The following is a 22,318-nucleotide window of genomic DNA, read 5'->3' on the forward strand; positions in this document are numbered from 1 at the left end:
AGAGACGCCAGCAAGACGACACGAACCAATAACAGACGGGAGACGAAAAAAAAACAAAAACCAATAAACCACACAAGAGATACAAGAGGAAGTGCAGTGTTGAGGGAGACAAAATAGTCTAGATACGTCGTAGATGACAGCGGGGGAGGGGAAGGGGACGAGGCGGTGAGAGGCACATGGTCTCCCGTCATCGTGCCTTCCTGCCGACCTTATCTCCTGCGCTGATTGGTTGGAAATCCATGGAGTAGACCGCGTCGTAGCTCCCCGCAACTGCCACGTCATGCAGAAGTGACGTCACACTTTCCACGTCGGTCAGGTGTGACGTCGTGCTGACGTAGAATATGTTGTCGTCGGGAATAGGAACCAGCTGCCGACACGGAACACGGTCGCAAAACAGCGGAAAATGATTAGTTAAACAGCTGCCGACGGGGAACACGGTTGCAAAACTGCGGAAACTGGTTAATTAAGCAGCTGCCGACACGGAACACGGCCGAAAAACAGCGGCAAATGATGAGATAAACAGCTGCCGACGGGGAACGCGGTCGCGAAACTGCGGAAAATGATCACATCATCAGCAAGAAGGCGGCAACCAGCTGTTTTGGGGTCAAAGGATTAGGTAAGCAAATATTTCAGCAACACTTAGGCTCGTGTCGCATTTTCAGCGTTGGTTACTAACTTAGTTTAAAAAAACAACAGTGAAGTCGGCATGAATTAGTTCTATGCCCACTGAAGTCAGCGATCAAGTTCAGGTTGACATGACTAAAGTAAGCCCTTGGTACGTTTACAGTTGCATACGGATCCATGAATATAGACAGCCAGCACGGTCCTATATGTCGCCCTTTGTCACGCAACATTGAGCAAATGCACTCACAGTGATTTTAGCGACGTCCTCCAAAGAGGGAGATTGTCCCATGTTGTCTGCTGCGGTGACCGAAATCGTTGTGAAAGTGGTTCTGTAAAATCGACACCGCCCGTTGTTCAGTGGTACCATTTTACACCAGCCGCCGCGCTCTCGTCACTAAAACTGTTACGCGCGCCACCATCAAACAATGGACTGTAAAGTTGTCGTTGGCTATTTACCTGGTCGAAAAATACTGCGTTGTGCTTTCTGGCCTACGCCATGTGATTACAAAGTGCGCAAGAAAATGCTATCAAAATTATCGTACTGCATTAGTTGGAAAATAACGTTGGATACTGGTACCAATGTATCTCGCTGCACAGAGTGGACCATCCAAAATGTAGAACTGTGTGAATTGTTCTCCGTGAAAAATGAAATACAACAGAAAGCAGAGGTACTTCTTGTTCAGGTAACTATGCACCACCAACCTCCACCAGCAGCCGAAAAACACGCTAAGCCGTTGTCTTATGCCTACGTTTTATGTTTCTCTCAACCAAGTTGCATGTCCACAGCTTGGCTCTAAACAGAGCACGCGATCATTCTGCGTGCATTTTTGTCTCAGCGACCCAGTCTGAGTACGTCGACGACAAAGTTTTTGAACAGAAAACAATTCAATCAAAGTGTCTTCACCCAATCTTTAAAAAATAGGAACAGCTATGCCGGTTAACACAGTTCACCCTCCTGCCGTCTCCCCGCGGCTGGGAAAGGAAAAAACGCGATATATTTCCAGAACTAGGGGTTAAATTGATTGCCACATGCCATGGTAGCGCAATGCATCGCGTGATGCTGTGTCCTATTCCAAAGCTCCGCATTAGCATGCTCTTGAGGAAAATGCACCATCTTGGGGAAGCAAAATATCTTAAACGCCATTAAGGGGCTCCCGTCTATTTCAACTAGGACTATTTGGTTTTATGTGGCACTGGAGCGATTGCATTCCTACTAAAAGCAACGATTCGGGCAAAATTCGCCACCGGTGCACATTACAAAGTGCTGCATTATTCGTGACGCCACAGGTCGTTATTTGCAAGTAAAACACACTGAAATCCCAACAAGATAATGTCGGTGGCAAGCTGTCTGTGTCCAACCCACCGGAACCCCAAACTTACGGCTGTTTCAGGAGGTACAGCATCCCCGTTGCGTCCACAGTGACGTCACTAGAGTCCACGGTAAACACCAGGCCATCCTCTCCGAACGCACCCGTGTCGCCATCTGTCGCCTGAAACCGACACGAGGACGCGCACTGTACCCTCCATCTGACACGCGCGCACGCCATCGCGGCTTACGCACCACACCTCAGATCACGGGTATTCGCGAGCATATCTTCAGCCAGCTCTGTAGCTGCCTCACGAAACCAGTGCCAGCCTGGCTTCCTTGAAAAAGTGCGTCGCGTCCACTACGCTTGAGGACACCATGCAATGGCGTTTCAATGTTACCGGTTCGCCGCTACCGATGACATTTTGAGGATAACGTACTGCATTTTGTCCTCACAGATAGGATCCGCTGGTCTTACAAATAACACGTCACACACGCCCAGCATATGACATCAGCGTATGATAACGCACGCCAACTCAGCAGCTCACGATTCGATCTGTGCCGACATGCACGCTGGTGCACGACGCACGTCTCATGAAGTCAGAAAGGCATAGTACACGGTTCATTCTTACCGTTGTCTTACAGACCAAACTTATGATTGTTAGGTCTTCACTAGCAGTTGTAAGTCCATTCACTACTTGCGTGCGCCTATTCAACCTGACGTAGCTACCTGACTTCCCGTGCCGTCTCCCCTGAAGCCATTCATTACTTAGCCAAAAGGGGGAAATAAGTGTGGTATAGCACGGTTGTTACGTAGAAACGCCTAGCAACGGACAGCGCGTGTTGATGGTCTGTGATGGGAATGTTACAAATTTGAAGATGTGAAGGCAAATATCTGATGTGATGAAATGAGCGGTTTTACATCTGACAGGATGATAGGTCACTTGTAACTATTTCTTTGCTTTTGAATGTAAAAGCCAAGCTGGACAAAAAAATTCACTGCCTGGTTAGTCCATCTTCAGTGGTCTTAGTAATTTAGAAGCCGGGATACCTTGATTACGATGGAACGTGTGTATGACGTCAGAGGCAGTGCCAAACTGGCAGGGCGAAAATGGCACGCTAGCGGACAGGCTGACTCATTTGTAGTACTTCAACTTCTCGAGAGTTGTCGTAATAATGAATGCGACGTTTTGAATATCCAGCTATCGTCGCGTATGTGTGTTTTGGCCGTTTCTCGCGATAAGCCTGGATATAAACCCGAGATTTTACGTTGTTTACTTGCATCCAAATGTTTGGTTATGGCACTATTCTTAGCTTATTCGAAATTGCAGTTAACAAGTTGAGCAGCACATGGCCAATAAGGTGGCAGAATTCCAGTGGCATCTGCGGGGCGCCGAGGAAGTCTGGGTGATTTTGAAATAGTCTATACGCAATAGTCTGCACAAGTTCGCCGGCGTTAGGCCCTTCATCTTGCCGAGGCGAGACAAATGGTCAAACACCACGGTTTAAAGCAAGAGCATTTCAAGCCTTAAAAAGGACACGGCTGTGAACCACACTGAAGTTTTTCAGAATGGCTATCTTACTTCAAAACCATATACAAAGGTGGAAACCTCCCTGCCATTTGGGACTCCTGGCATATGGACAGCGTGATGCACAACGCCGTTTTTATAACGTAAATTATCAATGCTTCTGCATCTTATTACTTACAAGCGGCTTGTCGCTGTGCCCTATGTGTGCTCATCGGCTGCATCAGCTGATGCCACTTGCGGCTCACACTTTGGATTCCTTCATAGCCATGTCCGGCGTATTAACCCGCGACACCGCAGGTCGGCACCTCAGCGTATGGCATCCGTCCAATAAGAGCGGAGCCTCGGGATCTCGTGCGACAGTCTCGAGGTCTCCTATGACGTCACCCTCCCCACCGACACGCATCCCCGAGCCACTCACAGTGAGCCGGAGCAGGGGGGCCGGCAGCGGCGCCGTCCCGCCAGCCGGGAAGCCGACTGCCACCCGCTGGCAGTCGTCGCTGTAGGGCCGGCAGTCCAGCAAAGGCGGGTTGTCGTTCTGGTCCTGCACGCGGCGCGTATGGGTGACGTCACAAGAGAACAAGCAGTCAGGTGAGAATGTGCAGCAGGAAGGTGGATGCAGTTCGGTAGTGGAGTTCGCTGATGCAACTCGGAGTGGATGCATTTCGGATTGGAAACGGCAAAAAAAAAACGCTCATGCATCTCGCGCTGGCGAATTTCGCTGCTGTCTGTTCTTAACAGGAGGAGAAAACCTCCTGTCTCTCCTCCTGTTCTCAACAGGAGGAGAAAAGAGAGAGAATAAGAAATCTACATTCAAAGTAGGTAGCAGCGGTTATTGCGTGGATACCCATCTACACATATACATTGCATAATGCGAAGTACAGGATATGCCACTCTACCTGCCGTTCTTAAGTATAATGTAAATATATGGGTTGTACCCGTTGAAAGCCTACCCATTGCTGGCCGGGGTATACTCACGTCTTTGGCGATGGGTGCCATAGCAGGTTCGATCTCAACCTGGGTGACACCCATGAGACCAAGGCCAATGGGTAGCCTAGTTTATTGGGTGCCCAACAAGCAATGGTTAGACACTTCGCGGTCAACCATTGGCACTTTCGGTCAGGTCTGCCACGGTGTTCGGGGCCATTCATGTGAATGATTGGTAACAGTTTGTTAGGTGGTTTTAGCGAGCTGTCATTAGCTGGCATTGGCTGTGACTACTTTAAGCATTCTCTTTTATGGTTTGCCCTTGCCTATTGCATAACACGATTCCTGCCGGGTCTGCTCCACCTCTTCGCCTGCTTCTTTATGTTTGCGTCTTCTTCCTAGCTGGGGGTGCCGAGAATCGATTTTATGTGTTCTGGTGTTAAAGTATGGTAAAAAATGAAAAAAAAACAAATAAAGTCGGAAATTATCATTTCCAGGTGCACACGACAGGAAATATCCCAATGAGTACCAAACCGCAACAGAAAATCAACTCAACAAATCTTCTTACAAATCACTGCCCTTATACGGTTCTGAAAGGTTATTGACCTTCCAAAACTGAGGCTGCTTTTGCATATTATCATTGCGTACACGTGTCGTAGCGAAACGCACTACGTTAATGAATAGCAAAAACGACAGCCTTTGTAACGCTGCATTGCAAATGTTCAGAGATAGCGTCATAGTTCGCTGAGCCGACATGGCGGAGTCCAAGTGGTCCGTGATCAGGTCATGCGGGCCGCGTGACGTGACGTGGACAAGGGCCCCCACCTAGTTTTTCCGATGAGCCGGCTAAGTGGTGCGTGGTATCACACGCCGTTATATACACCCACACCAACGCCCACACAGACACCCCCACCCACACGCAAGTATATAAATATATATATATATATATATATATATATGCATATGTAAATATACATGTTCATACATATGTATGTGCGTATATATATATATATATATATATGCATATGTAAATATACATGTACATACATATGTATGTGCGTATATATATATATATATATATATATATATATATATATATATATATTTATATATACACATAATGACATAGGCAAAGATCATGAATGCTATGGCAATTTGTTGGCATGATGCCAGAGATGTGCCTGTTGATACTACCTGAGGACCAACCAATGTTGAAGAGAGATCACGTCGAAATGTACCCAGTTCAAGATGCGTCCCATTGCCCAAAGATGGGTGTACAACTGCATGTTAATTTCGGATTGGAAAGCTAGTGCCTATGCTCGGAAGCAAATTATTGCGAGATGAGCATCATTTGTGCCATCTGACCTTACTTTTATCTGACATTATCACCACTGACTGGGCAGACGAGTAAACTATCTGTCAAATGCCCCGACACCCTTGATAGGACGATTTCTGTTTGTTGTGTCCTTTTGTATTTGCCATTTTTAGCGCGTTTTGCGAAAATAAAACAACGCGATTATTGCCAGCGTAATCTATGCGAACCACTTTTTCATACTTTTTTGTTGATGCTCTCACAGGTAAAACAAAGGCTTAACGCGTGTTGAAAGAGCTGCCCAGGCACATGGCTCACCGTCACGTCTATGACGATGAGCGTCTCATCCCAGGCGACCACGTCCGTGTCGTTTCGTCTGATTTTTACGCTCCTGCCCGCTCACCACGCCTTGGACCAGCAGAGACACCTGTCGGAAGAAAATCCCCACATTACAAAATCAGCTAGATTCAGACCGAGTAAGTGGTTCGCGAACTCGCTGCCGATCGCATCACCAAGCCGGAAACACGCACGCACGTGCAAGCCATGAAGTATTCCATCGTAATGAAATTCGTACCGAAGTTAAATGGCTTCTCTAATATGGTAAATGGCATGGTACTGTTTTTGTACTTAACTGTACTTGTATTCGTCGCTTGCAAAATTGAATGTTTACAATATGACTGGCTATCCCCAGTGCTGGATTGGCCAGTTCTCAATTTACGCAGAGGTATAGGATCGCCATGAATGGCGACATACGCAGGAAAAGACGTCCAGCCTGTCCGAAAATATTTCTCACGGAACATAATGGCGGCGGCAGCGGCACGCTTGTTAGCACTGGTGAATGCAATAGCCGGACCGAAGCACCTTCTTGAGCAGCCAGCTCGAGAACGAACAGAGCATTAATAAAGCGGTCCGTTACATCGTGATGCCGCGACCGTGTATCAGAGAACCCTTTCAGTTCTCCGGCTGTGGCCCTTAATCATGCCCCGAGTACTGCCGGGGGTTTGTCTGAAGGCAGGACCACTAATTATTTGATTACATGTAAAAACATTGAACACGAGTAATAAGACCTTTTGAGCGATTATGCTTATCAAACTGAGCCACAAGCTGGCGTCCATGATTCTGCGGCCGGAGTGGGACGTAAAGGTGGAGCCGACTTAGGGTGGGAGGCTGGAGCCGACGTGGGGTGGGAGGCTGGAGCCGACATGGGACAGGAGGCTAGAGCCGACGTGGGAAAGGAGTCTGGAGCCGACGTGGGACAGGAGGCTAGAGCCGACGTGGGACAGGAGGCTGGAGCCGGCGTGGGGTCGGAGGCTGGAGCCGACGTGGGGTGGGAGGCTGGAGTCGACGTGGGACAGGAGGCTGGAGCCGGCGTGGGGTCGGAGGCTGGAGCCGACGTGGGACAGGAGGCTAGAGCCGACGTGGGACAGGAGGCTGGAGCCGACGTGGGACGTGAAGCTGGAGCCGACGTGGGACGTTAAGCTGGAGCCGAAGTGAGACGTGAAGCTGGAGCCGACGTGGGACGTGAAGCTGGAGCCGACGTGGGACGTATAGAGGGGAAAGTTGGCCGCACTCACTCGGCTGGCGGATGCTGTAAACCACATGACGATTCGATCTCCTGGCTTCTTGCTAGTATAACAAACACATGCTATTTCCATCATAATCTTTGGCCTACAATTCTTCAGATGTTTTTTGGTCTGCAAGCAAATGTTTGCCATTCATCCCGCTAAATTCCATCATTTTGTCATCGCTTTGATTTCATTACCTTGTCGGAACCCTGTCTGTAGAAAATGTGTCTCTGATGATTGATACTCACCCTCTGATGGTTCAGCTTCTTCAACTTTGTAAGCACTCCTGAGTTTTCGTCGAGGTGAAAGGCGTCATCTGGAACAGGAGTCAAGTTTGTCGCACTGCAATGCAGCACCAGTTTTACGAAATGTCGAACAATATCGCCAGAGCTACACAGATGCTGCCAAAGAGGCTGCTATATATGTATATATATATATATATATATATATATATATAACAGTTATATATAGTTATAGAGTTATATATATATATATAGAGTTATATATATATATAACTATATATATATAGTTATATATATATATAGTTATATATATAGTTATATATATATATATATCTATCTATCTATCTATCTATCTATCTATCTATCTATCTATCTATCTATCTATCTATCTATCTATCTATCTATCTATCTATCTATCTATCTATCTATCTATCTATCTATTATCTATCTATATATATATATATATATATATATATATATATATATATATATATATATATATATATACACGCACGCACGTACGCACGCACGTGCGTACGTGCGTGCGTGTGTTTTTGCGGATGTGGGTGGGTGGGTGGATGGTGGTGGTAGTGGTGTTTATGATGATCCGGGCTTTACGTTTTACTGACTGCCTGGGCCATTTAAAGACGAACTTAAATTTGAGGTCATGAGTCATGGACAAATAACTCTAGCATTTTGAAGACAAACACATGCCTTTACAGCTCACAGACGGTGCAGCCACATGACGGCCAAAAGAGCGAGGATCCTCAAACCACACGCCACCCCTGGACGCTCTCAACCTCGCCCATAGTTTATCGAGCAGAGTTTCGCGATGCGGAAGATTTCCAACTCTCTGTCTCTGTCTCTGTCTCTGTCTCTGTCTCTCTCTGTCTCTGTCTCTGTTTCTGTCTCTCTCTTCTCTGTCTCTGTCTCTGTCTCTGTCTCTGTCTCTGTCTCTGTCCTCTGTCTCTGCTCTCTCTCCCTCTTGTCTGTCTTCTGTCTTTCTCTATATTGTTTTTTTTTCTTCTCTCTCTCACCTCTCTCGTCTCTCTCTCTCTCGCTCTCTCCTCTCCTCTCCTCATCTCTCTCCTCTCGCTCTCTCTCTCTCTCTCTCTCTCTCTCTCTCTCTCTCTCTGACCCGAGAGCGCCACCACTCAGAGCACCGCCTCACCAAAGTCAGGAGTGCGAACGAAGTACGTCACGTCGCCAGCCAACGGGTCGGTGGTCAGCGTGATGACGTCACCGGTGACGTTCTCTTCGACCGCTGCCGGGAACTGGCGCTTGGTGAACACCAGCGGCAGGCAGGGCGCCGGCGTCGTCGCGGGAGCTGAAACGGAGGCACCGTTGTAATCAACGACGCGCGTGCCGGGCAGAATGCGGCGGCGTCGGGGTAGTGATTTGCGTTACTAAACCACGACACTGATAAACGTGCGCCCAGCCAGGGGTCTGAGACGACCGCCCGGCCGGGGGGGGGGGGGGGATTTAACTTCCTCCTGGGCTATCCAACCTTCAGACGCCTTGCACATATGTCGTTTTGAAGGTCTCGCCAAATCATGAAATAATTTACAACAAACTTTTGAACTTAGGTCAAATGTGAGGCTACCGTAGGTCACGAAAGGTGAAAAAACGGTTGCTTCGATAGATGCAGCCAAAACCTTTGTTAACACGTCAAGACAGATATTAAGGGCACGAAAATGAGGGTAAGACTGCGAGGAGTCCATTCCTGCCATTTCTGCTTCCTCACAAGGGTCAAATCAGATCACCGCTCAATATCTGGCAACCAGCGGCCTACAAGCACGATACTTTTTCACGATATGCTCGTGGCTAAGTTTATTTTGCTAGGTGCAGCTTGGAACAAAAGCATTCCAGACACAAAGATACCATTTTAGACTGACTTAGAGGTTATCTGAGGTGAGCTTAGGACACATTCATAAGCCATGCAAATGACAAATTTAGCGTGCTAACGGGATCATGCAAATGTCAAATTTAACGTGCCAACGGGGTTAATGTGGCCATTAAAATGTTGTTTTTTTCTGTGGTCAGAAATATCGTGTTGAGCGTCTGCACCTACTCAAGACTGCATAGTTGTTGTCTGCGTTAAGCGTAGTCCTTCAAAGCTTGGCCATCCATTTGTAATTGACTAAGAACAGGTACGTTGGTTCATGAAATTATACGTTATCAGTCTCACAAACACGATAAAGGGGTGGTTGCACGCGTCGCACTCGCTCATGTAGCCTCTCCACCACTGGAAACATAATTTGTTGACCTTGACGACCTCCGTGGCCATAGGATGGTTGTACCTGTAAGTTAGTGTTCATTTCCTCCAATATAAACACCAAAACTGTACAAATAGACGAACAAATTGGCATTATTTACGAAAGAAAGCCAAAATTTTCCCAACTCTAGGTCACTGACCTTGCATTTTCCGAACAATTCAAAAGATACAAACTGTAGGTTCTATCATGATCTACTGCTATAATAAGTTTGGACAATGGCAAACGGCCAGTCAAAACTTGGGTGTGGTCAAAGTTGTTTTAAGGGTCGACCTCTTCCACCTGATACAGGTCAGTGATCTTAATAGATCAAGGCTTCAGCTTTGCACAAAGGATGCCAAATTGATAACTGAACAGACCCTAAAAATTCCGTTGGCTGCAGGCGCTTGATTTTGACCTGTTCTCGAAAAACCGTAGAGGGTGGAGTCAACTTCTCTCGGCCGGGCGCGAGCTAAGGAGATTCAGCACAGTTAAAAATTGTCCGTGAAGTAAACAGTTCCCTCATAAAATTTCCATTCTTACAGCGACTACCGTCTTGTCAGGTAGTTTCCTTCTTCGTTGTAGCATCAGTACAGTGCCAACGTTACCGCGGTCTCAGAAGCGGGCGAGAGCCACCTGGGCAAGCTGTCCTAGGTGTCGGGGTCGCCCTTACGTGACGACCCAAACCAAGACGGTTCAGAAATATTGTACAGGTGTGAGATTCGTTTGGGTTGAGCCACTATCTTTTAAAGTCAAAATGTGGTGCTTGTTCTCAGAAAATAAGCGTAGAAAACTAGTAAGAGTGGCCGATATCTCGATGGACTGGTACAGCGGAAGATATAACCATTTTTCCCGTCAAAATCCGTGGCATAGTAAGCGCTAAACCCTCTCGTATCGACAAAGATAACCATGCCTGATCGAGTGAGCACGACTTAAGAGTAGCCTTTAGCAACAACGAACAATTAAGAAAAGCGGGAACAATCAAGTTTTTCGGTACTAAAATAATCAGTTGATGTCGATGTGGATGTGCTCATTTCCTATATTTTGCGAGATTATCAACGGCGGCGTGATGCCAAAACGTGCGGAACTGCATAACGAATGCACGCAGCAAATGACCCGCCAGAAAGAGACCATTGAACCATCGAATACAAAATAATGTTCGTGCGTTATCTGTGCAAGTTCCCGGTGCATTGACGTGCATTGCATTGACGTGAGGCAGCAAAACCGCCGCCGTGTCCGTACAGCGCGCCACAAAACAAAGCAAAATCGCAAACTTCGCAAAATTTCCTGAAGCGTATTGGCTTGTTCCATTTTCTGTTGCGGAAATTTTATATTCCAACTTTTAATTCGCCAGTTCAGGGGAAGTTTTCCAACCCATTTTAACGCGGTCTTGACGCAGAGCGGTGAAAAAGCCAAATACGTGACAAGCTGATCAAGATCAGAAACCCAACCCGCCCTTGCCTCCGAAGAGCCTCTAATGAACACGGATCTGAACCGGGCACAGTGCTTGTGTGTAGCACCGGACGTAACTGTGCTATCGATCTGTTCGCTTGCCACGCATTTCAGGTGTAAACTCAGTCAATTTGCACGCTGTGGCATTGGGAGATTTGTGTGCGTGCACCAAGCAGCAGGGTACCATTGTCCGCAAGTCCATAGGACATGGCGAGTCCAAAGCACCAACAATGTCCATTTGTTTGGGTTCCAGGGGTAACGGGCCCTGTTTTCTCTTGCATAATCCACGTTGTAATATGCCCTCTATTTCATCTCTCAAATAGTCAACTTATCTTTTGTATAATCGTTTTACCTTGCTGCAATGTGCAATGCACAGTCATGATCGCATCCGCTATCACATATCATATCCGGGTCGTGAAGGGCTTAGTAGCTTATACAGCTTTCATGAAGAGTTTTTAGTTGGCGAGAACTCACCAAAACTGTATTGGTCACACAAAAGATGGAGAACGCAGGGCATTGAATTTGCATCGTTATTTCCCGATTACTACATTCAAATGACATTTAAATTACAACGTAAGTTCTAAGTTCGGTTTCCAGAATTCCGAAAACCCAAACACAACCATGCGGTTTTAAACCTGTGGTGGTTATAGGACGGCAGAAATGTGGACAAAGTGTGAGCCAGGAAGTATGGCGTCGACTGCCAATGACCAGAGTCAACTGTACTGCGGTGCCCCGCAATGCAACTATTACAGTGGGCGAAAATAGAGAACTGGTAACAGCTGACTGTGGGTTTACTGACGACCCCGTAGGGATCGTTGACGTCACAGTGGTGACCGTACTTGAGGGTGACGTCACTGGTGATGTCACGGTTGACGTCACTGTTGACGTTTCCGTTGTATCCGTGGTAGAGGGTGGTGTCACGGTCGTGTCCGTGCTTGACGGCGATGTCATGGGTGACGTCACGGTGGTGTCCGTACTTGTTGACGACGTCACGGTGGTGTCCGTGCTTGATGGTGACGTAACGGGCGTGGAGTCAGTCGTCGTGATTACAGACGATGACGTCATATCTGTTGTTGTCGATGGCTCTGTAAAGCGGTAACTTGTGTCAGCATTTCAAAAGTGATGCTATCGGTTTTTAAAGCACTTCCGTAACTTGGCTGTTGTGAATTTTGCAGTACATGCTCTTATGAGCTTCGCACCAATCATTGCATACTAAATTTGAATGCACAAATTTGGACGCGTAGTTAAAATCCTACCAAACAGAGAACGGGTAGAAAACAGCAATAGATCAATAGCATAATATCTGTAATAAGATGCGCCTGATTGAGTTCTCAAGAAGCCTCCATTTTGTATCATATGAAGTTTTTGACGGCAGGTGATGTATCTTCTTCGGCCACAGAACTTTGAAATAACTAAAGGGCAAAAACTTTTTTTGCCGAAAAAATGTCAGCTATGTCTCTAAAGGGGCTGCGTTTTGCATTATCTGGACGAAACAACGGACACTTGTAACCATTGGTTTGCTTTTGGATATGCAGACTGTTCTACACATCGAAACTTTATTTCTCAATATTATTTTATTTTTTTGTCATTATTATATTATATTTTGTCAATTGTTATTATCAGTTGTCATTATTTATTTTATTTGTATTGTGCTGCTAAATGCGTCATCGTTTGATAACGTCATGGAAACTCTTTATGATGCCGAGTCGTTGCCTGAGGACCATGCCAAAAAATTGCTGTAGTAGCGGACGGGCTGTGGGGGGCGGGGGGGGGGGCAGACCAGAAAAGTGGGGATGGGGGCCCAGTTAAGACTCCTGGCCCCTACCTTAAAATGTGGGAGGGGGCTATGGCAACCTTACCTCTCGCCCCCTTCGCTCTTACACCCATGGCGAGATGGTCAATGAAGTGACAGCATCGCGTGAAGTTTCTGTGGCGTGATGAATGTCTGGTTGACCTTAAATAGTCTTTACGGAGTAGCCTGCACAAGTTCGCAGCCTCGAAGCCCAAACATTAGATAGTCTTAAGTTTTAAAAGGGCAGTGCTGCCAACTGCACTAAATGATCTTCAAAATGGTTCAAAGTACTCACCATGCAGTAGTGATGAATCCGCTACGGGAACTGGCTTTTGCTGCCAGTGAGGTGAGTTAACTGCTTTTCAAGTAGGACCCCAGAAACCCACGCACACGCGCTACCAACTCGTCACTTGCCACACGTGTCAGCAGCTCGCTACTTGCCACGTGCTCAACCAGTTCGCCAACCGCCACGTGCACCGCCAGCTCATCACTGGGAGGGGGCCGCCAACCATATGCTTAGGGTCGTCGGTCCTACATCACGGGGAAACGATCATTCAGTCGGTTTAAATCTGAGCACCTTGCTGCATTTTCGGCTGTAAAGCTTATAACCGATAGCAATTTTAGAGTTTACGATGGTACGGCTGGATACGCTGAGAAAGTGCTATTCAGCAGAACAAGTATGGTGCATTTTTTAGGGCTCGCTAGGTAGAAAAATATCCTTTACACGTAGTATAACTGCCACATGTTATGCAACTCGTATGGTTGTGCTCGTGGCACAGCGGAAATAATCATCTAAAAGAGAGCAAGGCGAAACTTCCTCAAACGTTTCCTTGCTTGCACGCCGGCTTTATCGTGTTTTAATCCGCTGCATTTCTTTTAAAACGCATCAGGAAAGAGTGGATCTTTTTTGAACACGCTAAGCGCAAATTATTTTCACCATTTACGTTTGACCATTGTGGGCAGCTCACACACATTTTAGCCAACAGGTCTTAGGCGGGTTTTACAACTTAAAACTTGAAAACATATTTCCTTAAAAAATTATGTCTTCTCTAGAGGTCAAAATTCATTATCACTAACAGTAATTACTGCAGCGCACGAAGGAAGAGTGGTCTTATAACATATGCAATATTTATAAAGTAGGTTTTGTAAAAAGCTTTGAAAATCATAACAAAATATTTGGGATGCGTACTCAAAGACTATGTAATAGGCGTGACCGAATTCCCACCATGACACTACTAACATCGACCTCATCTTTGGAAAGGGGCATTTAATATTGTTGGATAAATGGTGTTTTGTAATGCCGCCCAGTTCGTAGCATTGCATACGTAACTGACCGCAGCACACCATTTGCTGACGACAAACATGAAAGGCGTCTGTTATCCTGTGCAAGTTATATTCACGGTATAAATTCAAAAACCATCTTACCTACAAGCTGTCATCATATCACATAAAAGGCATTAAAACATACAAACAATATATATGTATATATGTGTGTACATACATACATATATATGTGTATATATTTATTTGTTGTCCAGCGTACCAGTTTATTCTGACCTACATATATATATATATATATATATATATATATATATATATATGTGTGTGTGTGTGTGTATCAAATTGCAACTTAATTTGTAACTTAGCAGTTCATGTTATTAACGTTAGCACCAAAGACGCCTCTTGTCATTATAAGCCGTCTTAAATACAGCATGTCATCAAATCATAACAGCTTGTACAAGTTCCTGGTCAGCTGCATTGCTTGGCACGACTGAAATGGAAGGAGCAGCTGGCAAATGGCCAACGAAAGCCAACTAGGCCGGGGGCGGACGCGTCGGAACATTGTGCGCCAAGTAAAATCCCCGCATTACTGTCTGGCGAAAAAGCGGAGCCAGTTTATTCGTTGAACCGAAGGGCGCGACTTGAGTGGATGGTTCAGGGCACACGCATCAAGCTATACCTAGCGGGTGCTCCGAGAACAAAGCCATCCATGAAAGCCGTTTGGTATGCACTTATAAAAAACTGCATTCTTCAACAGGCTACAAAAGGCGAAAGGAAAAGGTGAACACAAAATAATTTCTGAAATAGTGGCCTGAGTTGTCTCAACAGGGCTCAAAAGCGACCGAAAAGTTCAGTAACAAAAGCTGTTGTTCTCTTTTGGCCCGAATAGCCTTGTTTACGAGTGTGACGCCGAAAAATGAGTGTAATGTTACGTTACCGGACTCACGCGGAGCTTCTACGTACGCATTCATGCACTTAACGGGACCTAACCGCCAAACCAAACAGATGCATTTTCTGACCCACATGATGCTTCGAATTATTTGCCAAGTCGCCACATCAGTGCCACGACTGGTTCGGTTGTCAGAACCTTTGAGCGACTGTGCATGACATGCTCTTCGTGCGATTGCATCGTCTGAATGCCACGAATTTACACATTGTTACACCTACGGGCATTTACGGGCATTTCCATATCGGGCATTTCCATATTAAAGAGTTGGTTGCCACACAGATTGCAACACGGCTCACCGGCAACCAGAATTTGTTTTCAACCATTTATCGACACAACTGACAGTGCAGATCACCAACATCACCAGCCCCTCTCAATTCAAGCCCCGCGGAAGTTGCCAAACAAACGTTTCCTCCGACAGAAATTGGGCCTGAATTTTCGCCTTCACGAACCTGCATTCTAACCCTGCGCTGCCGACGCGACTCAGTGTCCAGCGTACCTGTCATCGTTGTTACATCCTGGCTCGGTGTCCAGCGTACCTGCCATCGTTGTTACATCCTGGCTCGGTGTCCAGCGCACCTGTCATCGTTGTTATAACCGCTCGCTGTCCGGCGTACCTGTCATCGTTGTTATAACCGCTCGCTGTCCGGCGTACCTGTCATCGTTGTTATAACCGCTCGGTGTCCAGCGTACCTGTCATCGTTGTTATAACCGCTCGGTGTCCAGCGTACCTGTCATCGTTGTTATATGCTGGCTCGGTGTCCAGCGTACCTGTCATCGTTGTTATATGCTGGCTCGGTGTCCAGCGTACCTGTCATCGTTGTTATAACCGCTCGCTGTCCGGCGTACCTGTCATCGTTGTTATAACCGCTCGCTGTCCGGCGTACCTGTCATCGTTGTTATAACCGCTCGCTGTCCGGCGTACCTGGCGTCGTTGTTATAACCGCTCGCTGTCCGGCGTACCTGTCATCGTTGTTATAACCGCTCGCTGTCCGGCGTACCTGTCATCGTTGTTATAACCGCTCGCTGTCCGGCGTACCTGGCGTCGTTGTTATAATCGCTCGCTGTCCGGCGTACCTGTCATCGTTGTTATAACCGCTCGCTGTCCGGCGTACCTGGCGTCGTTGTTATAACCGCTCGGTGTCCGGCGTACCTGTCATCGTTGTTATAACCGCTCGCTGTCCGGCGTACCTGTCATCGTTGTTATAACCGCTCGCTGTCCGGCGTACCTGGCGTCGTTGTTATAACCGCTCGCCGTCCGGCGTACCTGTCATCGTTGTTATAACCGCTCGCTGTCCGGCGTACCTGGCGTCGTTGTTATAACCGCTCGGTGTCCGGCGTACCTGTCATCGTTGTTATAACCGCTCGCTGTCCGGCGTACCTGTCATCGTTGTTATAACCGCTCGCTGTCCGGCGTACCTGGCGTCGTTGTTATAACCGCTCGCTGTCCGGCGTACCTGTCATCGTTGTTATAACCGCTCGCTGTCCGGCGTACCTGGCGTCGTTGTTATAACCGCTCGGTGTCCGGCGTACCTGGTGTCGTTGTTATCTCCTGAGCCGGCAGCCGCACCACCAACGCCGCCCGATTGTAGAAGCCTTCCCCCCCCACCTCGGTCGCCTGCCGAAGGCACCGTCCGTCAGTCACTCACTAATCGGTTTTGGTATCCACGATTTGCGCACGCCACATTTCAAAGAATATCTACACTGCGAGACGTCCACCTCCTAACGATAGCCAACGGTGTGTATGCGGCTCCGTGGCTCGCATCAGGAAGGCAACAGACAAGACACAGCAGGGCAGACAAGACACAGCAGGGCAGACAAGGCACAGCAGAACAGACAAGGCACAGCAGAACATCAAGACACAGCAGAACAGACAGGGCGCAGCAGCACAGACAATGCATAACAGAACACGCTACGTTGTGAATCATACTGTGACCTTCTGCTTCGGCCTCTCACGTGCACCAAACGGTGACAGGCCTTAGCAGCGTGACGGCGGTGACAGGCCTTAGCAGCGTGACAGACATTTCACGCTAAGATTATGAAAACAGGAAGCTCTTTGGAACCAAGTCCAGATAGAAGAAAAGTTGGGAAAGCCGGAGCCAGGGCGATGCAACGCCATCACATCTCTCTAAATTACGATTATTATATTCCGGAAACTTTTTTATCGTCGTGCTGTACTTAGTTGGCGTTAAAGGTCAGCGATTCTTGATGAATTTACGTGGGCTTAAATTCGCAGACCTAAACTGATAAACCCGTGCACGGTGACGAAATATAAACAGTGCCGTAGTGAAATTTAACGACTACTCTCACCAACCTGACGACAAACTATCAGTTTCGCTGCTGTCTCTTCTAGCTATTGTACATTTCGAATTTGGCAACGCTTAGGCCGCCGTCTAATATTGCTAGCATGGAAGCGTCTCCAGCAAGAGCAATACCCGCGGAGCATTTCGACTGCTCCACCCAATCGGCCACAACGTGCACAGGTCACATCCTGAGGGTCGTCGCCGGGTCACATCCTGAGGGTCGTCGCCGGGTCACATCCTGAGGGTCGTCGCCGGGTCACATCCTGAGGGTCGTCGCCAGCACACCGCTGCCACGGCGCATCCACCGCCGGCTCGCTCTTACCGAATCGCATCACCGCCCAGCGCCTTACGAAGCAACATCGCAGGGGAGATTCTGTCTTTCTAGACGCGATATGTTTGCACGACAAAGTTGCGGCACACGTGCATTCGTAGGTGGATTGGCTGGAGCTGGGCGCTGACTACATTCCGTTACCTGCAGCAGAAATGTGATGGCCGTGGCGGTGCTATTGAGGTGATGCTTAAGCGACTGGGTTAGGCTGAACTCGGCGGTATCCGGATTCAGCGTGAAGAAGCTGTCCCAGCCGGCTGAAACAATCGAACATGACGCAGCCGGTGATTCATGGTGATGTGCACTAACCCTATCCCGCTTCTTTCGCCTAATCCTCGGCGTATCCTCGGCTCTACGTTGGCATGCACTGAAGGTGATCTAGTTCATCTTGAAGAAATAACCTTGAAACGGTCAGGAAAGGGTTTCCAAGAGAAGCCTACCTCCCGAAGGATCTTGCATTGTGTATTTCAGAGTGTGGGGCGCGTCCGGATCGGTCGCGTGAATGGTGACGTTCAACGGCCCCAGCGCCTGCAACAAAGACACGCGCTGAGATGTTGGAAAGACCTGTTGCGCAAAGCAGTCAACCTTTTAAGATGATTTTGCTTAAATAATCACCTACCAAAAAACTCTAAAGTACTTAACTAGCAAAACTGGGGCAACTGGGATATGTTTCACACATGAAGTTATCGTAAAAACGAAAAGATATGATGAAACAGGCTCACTTGTAACTGTTGGCACGCTTCTAAACAGAAAAAACTGCTCTAGACACTACAAATTCTCTCTTTAGGAAATATGCTCGTCGATGCATCATTATATGATTACGTCATTGTACATTGGACAGCATCGATTGAGAGCCAGTTGACGGCGGTACATAAATCTAAATATCGTGTTCACGAGTGCCACATATGTATAACAAGACCATTATACGTTTATCGGCCTTGATCGCTGCATGGCTTGCGAAATGTCAGGATTTGAATATTACTATTATTAGCGATTACTCTGACTATTAGCGATTCTAGTTGAGTCTAAGTACCTAGTACATCATATAATGTATATATCAATATATATATATATATATATATATATATATATATATATATATATATATATATATATGGTATCGAGTGTACTCCCATTCTTCTATGGTATCAGCCCGCGCCTCGCCGAGGGAGTTGACTTTCCCCTAGGGCTTTTCGGGCACAGGTCAAAAACGAACGCTCGCAGCGACATTTAATTCCAGTGCCATGCAATCTTTTCATTTCGCGTCGTTGCGCAAATATCGAGTTTTTATGTCCTAAGATCAGTGAGCTTTGACCACACGTAACTTTTGTGTAGTTTATTTGTCATTTCTCAAGCATGCTATGGTAATAGGACGTTAAGTGCCCAGAGTTAATCTTTTTATGATTTTTCGGAAAAACCGAAGTCAGTGATCTTAAGTCGGGCCAATTTCTGGCTTTTTGGTAAATAATGCAAGTTTGCACGGATGCTTGAGTAGCTTCAGTTCTAGTTTATGAGGAAAACACTATTAACTTACATGCCAGCCATCATATGACCGCGGCGCACGTGACTTTGTCCCTGGTCATGACCTATCTATGGGTACTTTCTGAAAAGCAGTGCTGAGCTCAAAATATGCAGATTCGTAATTTTGGATGCAGAATTCGAATTATCTACAGAAAACATTTTGTTACATCCTTTTTATGCATAACAAGGTCACAATGTGTCACGCGAGGACATGCAAGGTCACATTAAGTCATAAAAGATCAAGGCCTATCTTTCCAGTAGGGGAGAGGCTATATGAACGAGTGCGATGTTTGTATCCTCCTTATCGTATTTTTGAAGCTGATGACGCATAATTTCATGTACCAACGTACATGTTGTCAGCTTGTTACAAATACATTGCCTAGAGTCGAAGGGACTATGCATAATGTAAACAGCAGCTATGTGATCTCGAGTACCTGAAGATCTGTAATATATTATTTCTGAGCACAGCAAAACACAAAATGTTGCACTGGTCACATGGTCAGTCGTGCTCTTTCATGGTCTGGCAAGCCCTTTAAATGGTGTCTTAAATGGTTTCTTTACCTTCGAACTTTTATACTTAACTGGTTTTATCTTTAGAAACCTTTAAATGGTTTCTTAACCTTTAAATGGTTTCTCACACGGCGTTCGAAGGTCGGAGATCCCAGTGGAGAAGAACTCCCCTTGGCTGGGCGCCATTGTCTCAGACCCCCGGGCGCGAGCGGATAGTCTGTCACTCACTCGATCCTACATCCTTGTCATTCGCTCGATCCTACATCCTTGTCATTCGCTCGATCCTACATCCTTGTCATTCGCTCGATCCTACATCCTTGTCACTCACTTGATCCTACATCCTTGTCATTCGCTCGATCCTACATCCTTGTCATTCACTCGGTCCTACATCCTTGTCATTAGACGAATCGTTCAGTTGAGCCTGGCACGCTGAGACTGTCCGTTTTTGAGTAATTAACCCATCTTATCACCCTCGGTCCTTGTTTTGCCTTCTTGACCAATGATTCTTCCCCCATGTTTATCATAGAGAACACACTCTTGTTCTAACATCACGCTTCACGGCTAATGCCGTGAAAACCACGTTGTATTCTTTACAGGCCACCTAATTCGGCACTTGTAAACACTGGTCATCTGCCCTCGTACACACTTTTTAAGATGCGTGCATGATAGTTATCGACGCACTTCCAGACCGCTGATGTTCGTAGGATCGGTTAGGTACGGTTTGCTCCATAAAAAACAACCGTAAAACGCGGGTAGCTGAACGCGTCGTTAAGGCCCAATGACGAAATGATGCACACTGGCATTAACCAACAGAAAAAACGGTTTCAGGTCTGCCACAAATGTCCAGATAGTGACAGATAAAGGCCTTTACTTCATGTGTGTACACCTGATTGTGTACATCAATCAGGTACACTGTGTACATCATCTGTGTACACTTTGATTGTCATCCGCATTGGTCGCACATGTCATATCAACCAACCAACCAACTAAACCAACCTCCGGGTCGACCACCTCAGTGCTGTAGCTCATCTCATCAAAGTCAGGCTGCTTGTTATCGATGTCGTCAACCACCACCTTGATGGTGGCCGTGTCAGAGCGGCCATCGGGATCCTGAGGGACAAAACACGGTGTTAACAGACGTGGAGCAGCGTATGTGTCTCTTCCTGAGTAAGACAGCATAGCATGATTTCCGACCGTTTTTTGTTGTTTTTTTCATCGCGGTGATTTGACCCCCATCCCCGCGTAAGCTTTTGAGAGCTCTCAAGGCCTTGTTATTGTTTTGCAATAGCCTTTGAATTTTATTAACAATTTTAAAGACTCTGTTCCACCAAAGATAGAAGTACCCCGACAAGTCTAAGATAACTGTTTCATCTAAATGAAATATGCATGTAATTTGTTCAGCGTAACTGCGAGGAGCCTTGTACATAAACAAGGACAGTACGTATGACCTTTTTCGTTGAATAACTGAGAAGAAAAAAGAGATGCGCTGATATTTCGGCTGCAAGACGTAGTCGAGACAAATATGAGCAGTAATTCAAAACTGCCTGCTGGTTCTACCAGATTTTCAAACTTGTTTCCGAAACAAGGAGCCACAGTCTCAACAGATACCAGCACTCCGGAGATTTGACAGGGGAAATGCCAGCTATTGGCAGCAGCTGCCACCAGTCTCTCTCTTTGAGACGGCGCGCGGACTAGCTCAAAGCGAGCCGAGCACCTTATGTAAAAGGGTGCCAAAGTCTTAACACAGCATGACGTTTACGGCAGCTTAGCATACGTCGCAAATATTAACTTGTCACAGTGTTGGGCCTATCCAACACCTCGGGCTCCTCTTAGAAAAGTCCGTGCGCGTAGAGCCAGAGCCGGCGCCAGAGCCAGACCCAGAACCAGAGCCGGCACCAGGGCCAGAGTCGGCTTCAGAGCCAGAGCCAGAGCCAAAAGCCGGCACCGGGGCCAGGGCAGGCATCAGAGCCAGAGCCGGCGCCAGGGTCAGGGCCAGAGTCGGCGCCAGAGCCAGAGCCATAGCCGGCACCAGGGCCAGATCCGGCGTCAGAGCCGGAGTCGGTGTCAGGGCCAGAGCCGGCACCAAAGCTTTCAAACGTCGACTGACCAGTATTCTGTTATTCTTCTCATTTTGGCATCATTAGAACGCCCAAAGGCCTGTGTTCGCTCACAGAGATAACATGTAAACCTCTCCCCCCCCCCCCCCCCCACTGTGTTTTTTTCATATTCGCCGTGCGAGTTAAATAAGCCGGAGAAAAAGCCACGTGGAAAAAGGCATCGGATAGCTCTTACCGAACTCCATCAGACAGTGGCGGAACAATGTTAAATGTGATTTGGTCACATGTGAAAAGGAACAGGTCATTAGAGCCAAAAGGGGTCTATTAAGCAACACTTAGTAGACCACTTGCATTATCTCATAAACTACGCAAGC

General features: G+C 47.0%; 1 protein-coding gene across 2 annotated transcripts in view; it reads right to left on the bottom strand.

Annotated features, from left to right (window-relative positions):
• Positions 1-2,025: 2,025 nt before the first annotated feature.
• Positions 2,026-22,318, bottom strand: part of LOC119091481 (cadherin-7) — a 36,485-nt gene continuing 16,192 nt past the window's right edge. The window contains exons 7-16 of one of the 2 annotated variants that reach the window (XM_037214293.1): positions 20,884-20,997; positions 18,297-18,384; positions 18,001-18,113; positions 16,759-16,843; positions 12,184-12,291; positions 8,674-8,829; positions 7,509-7,576; positions 6,014-6,122; positions 3,878-4,000; positions 2,026-2,114 (exon numbers count right to left, since the gene is read on the bottom strand). In XM_037214293.1, coding sequence (XP_037070188.1) covers positions 6,039-6,122; positions 7,509-7,576; positions 8,674-8,829; positions 12,184-12,291; positions 16,759-16,843; positions 18,001-18,113; positions 18,297-18,384; positions 20,884-20,997 — 816 coding nt within the window. In that variant the 3' untranslated portion in view covers positions 2,026-2,114; positions 3,878-4,000; positions 6,014-6,038. Of the gene's footprint in view, positions 2,115-3,877; positions 4,001-6,013; positions 6,123-7,508; positions 7,577-8,673; positions 8,830-12,045; positions 12,292-16,758; positions 16,844-18,000; positions 18,114-18,296; positions 18,385-20,883; positions 20,998-22,318 lie in introns of both variants that reach the window. The other variant, XM_037214285.1, reaches the window with a different exon arrangement.

This window comes from Pollicipes pollicipes, unplaced genomic scaffold (assembly GCF_011947565.3).
Source record: "Pollicipes pollicipes isolate AB1234 unplaced genomic scaffold, Ppol_2.1 Scaffold_1600;HRSCAF=1878_pilon_pilon_pilon, whole genome shotgun sequence".
Classification (NCBI taxonomy): Eukaryota; Metazoa; Arthropoda; class Thecostraca; order Pollicipedomorpha; family Pollicipedidae; genus Pollicipes; species Pollicipes pollicipes.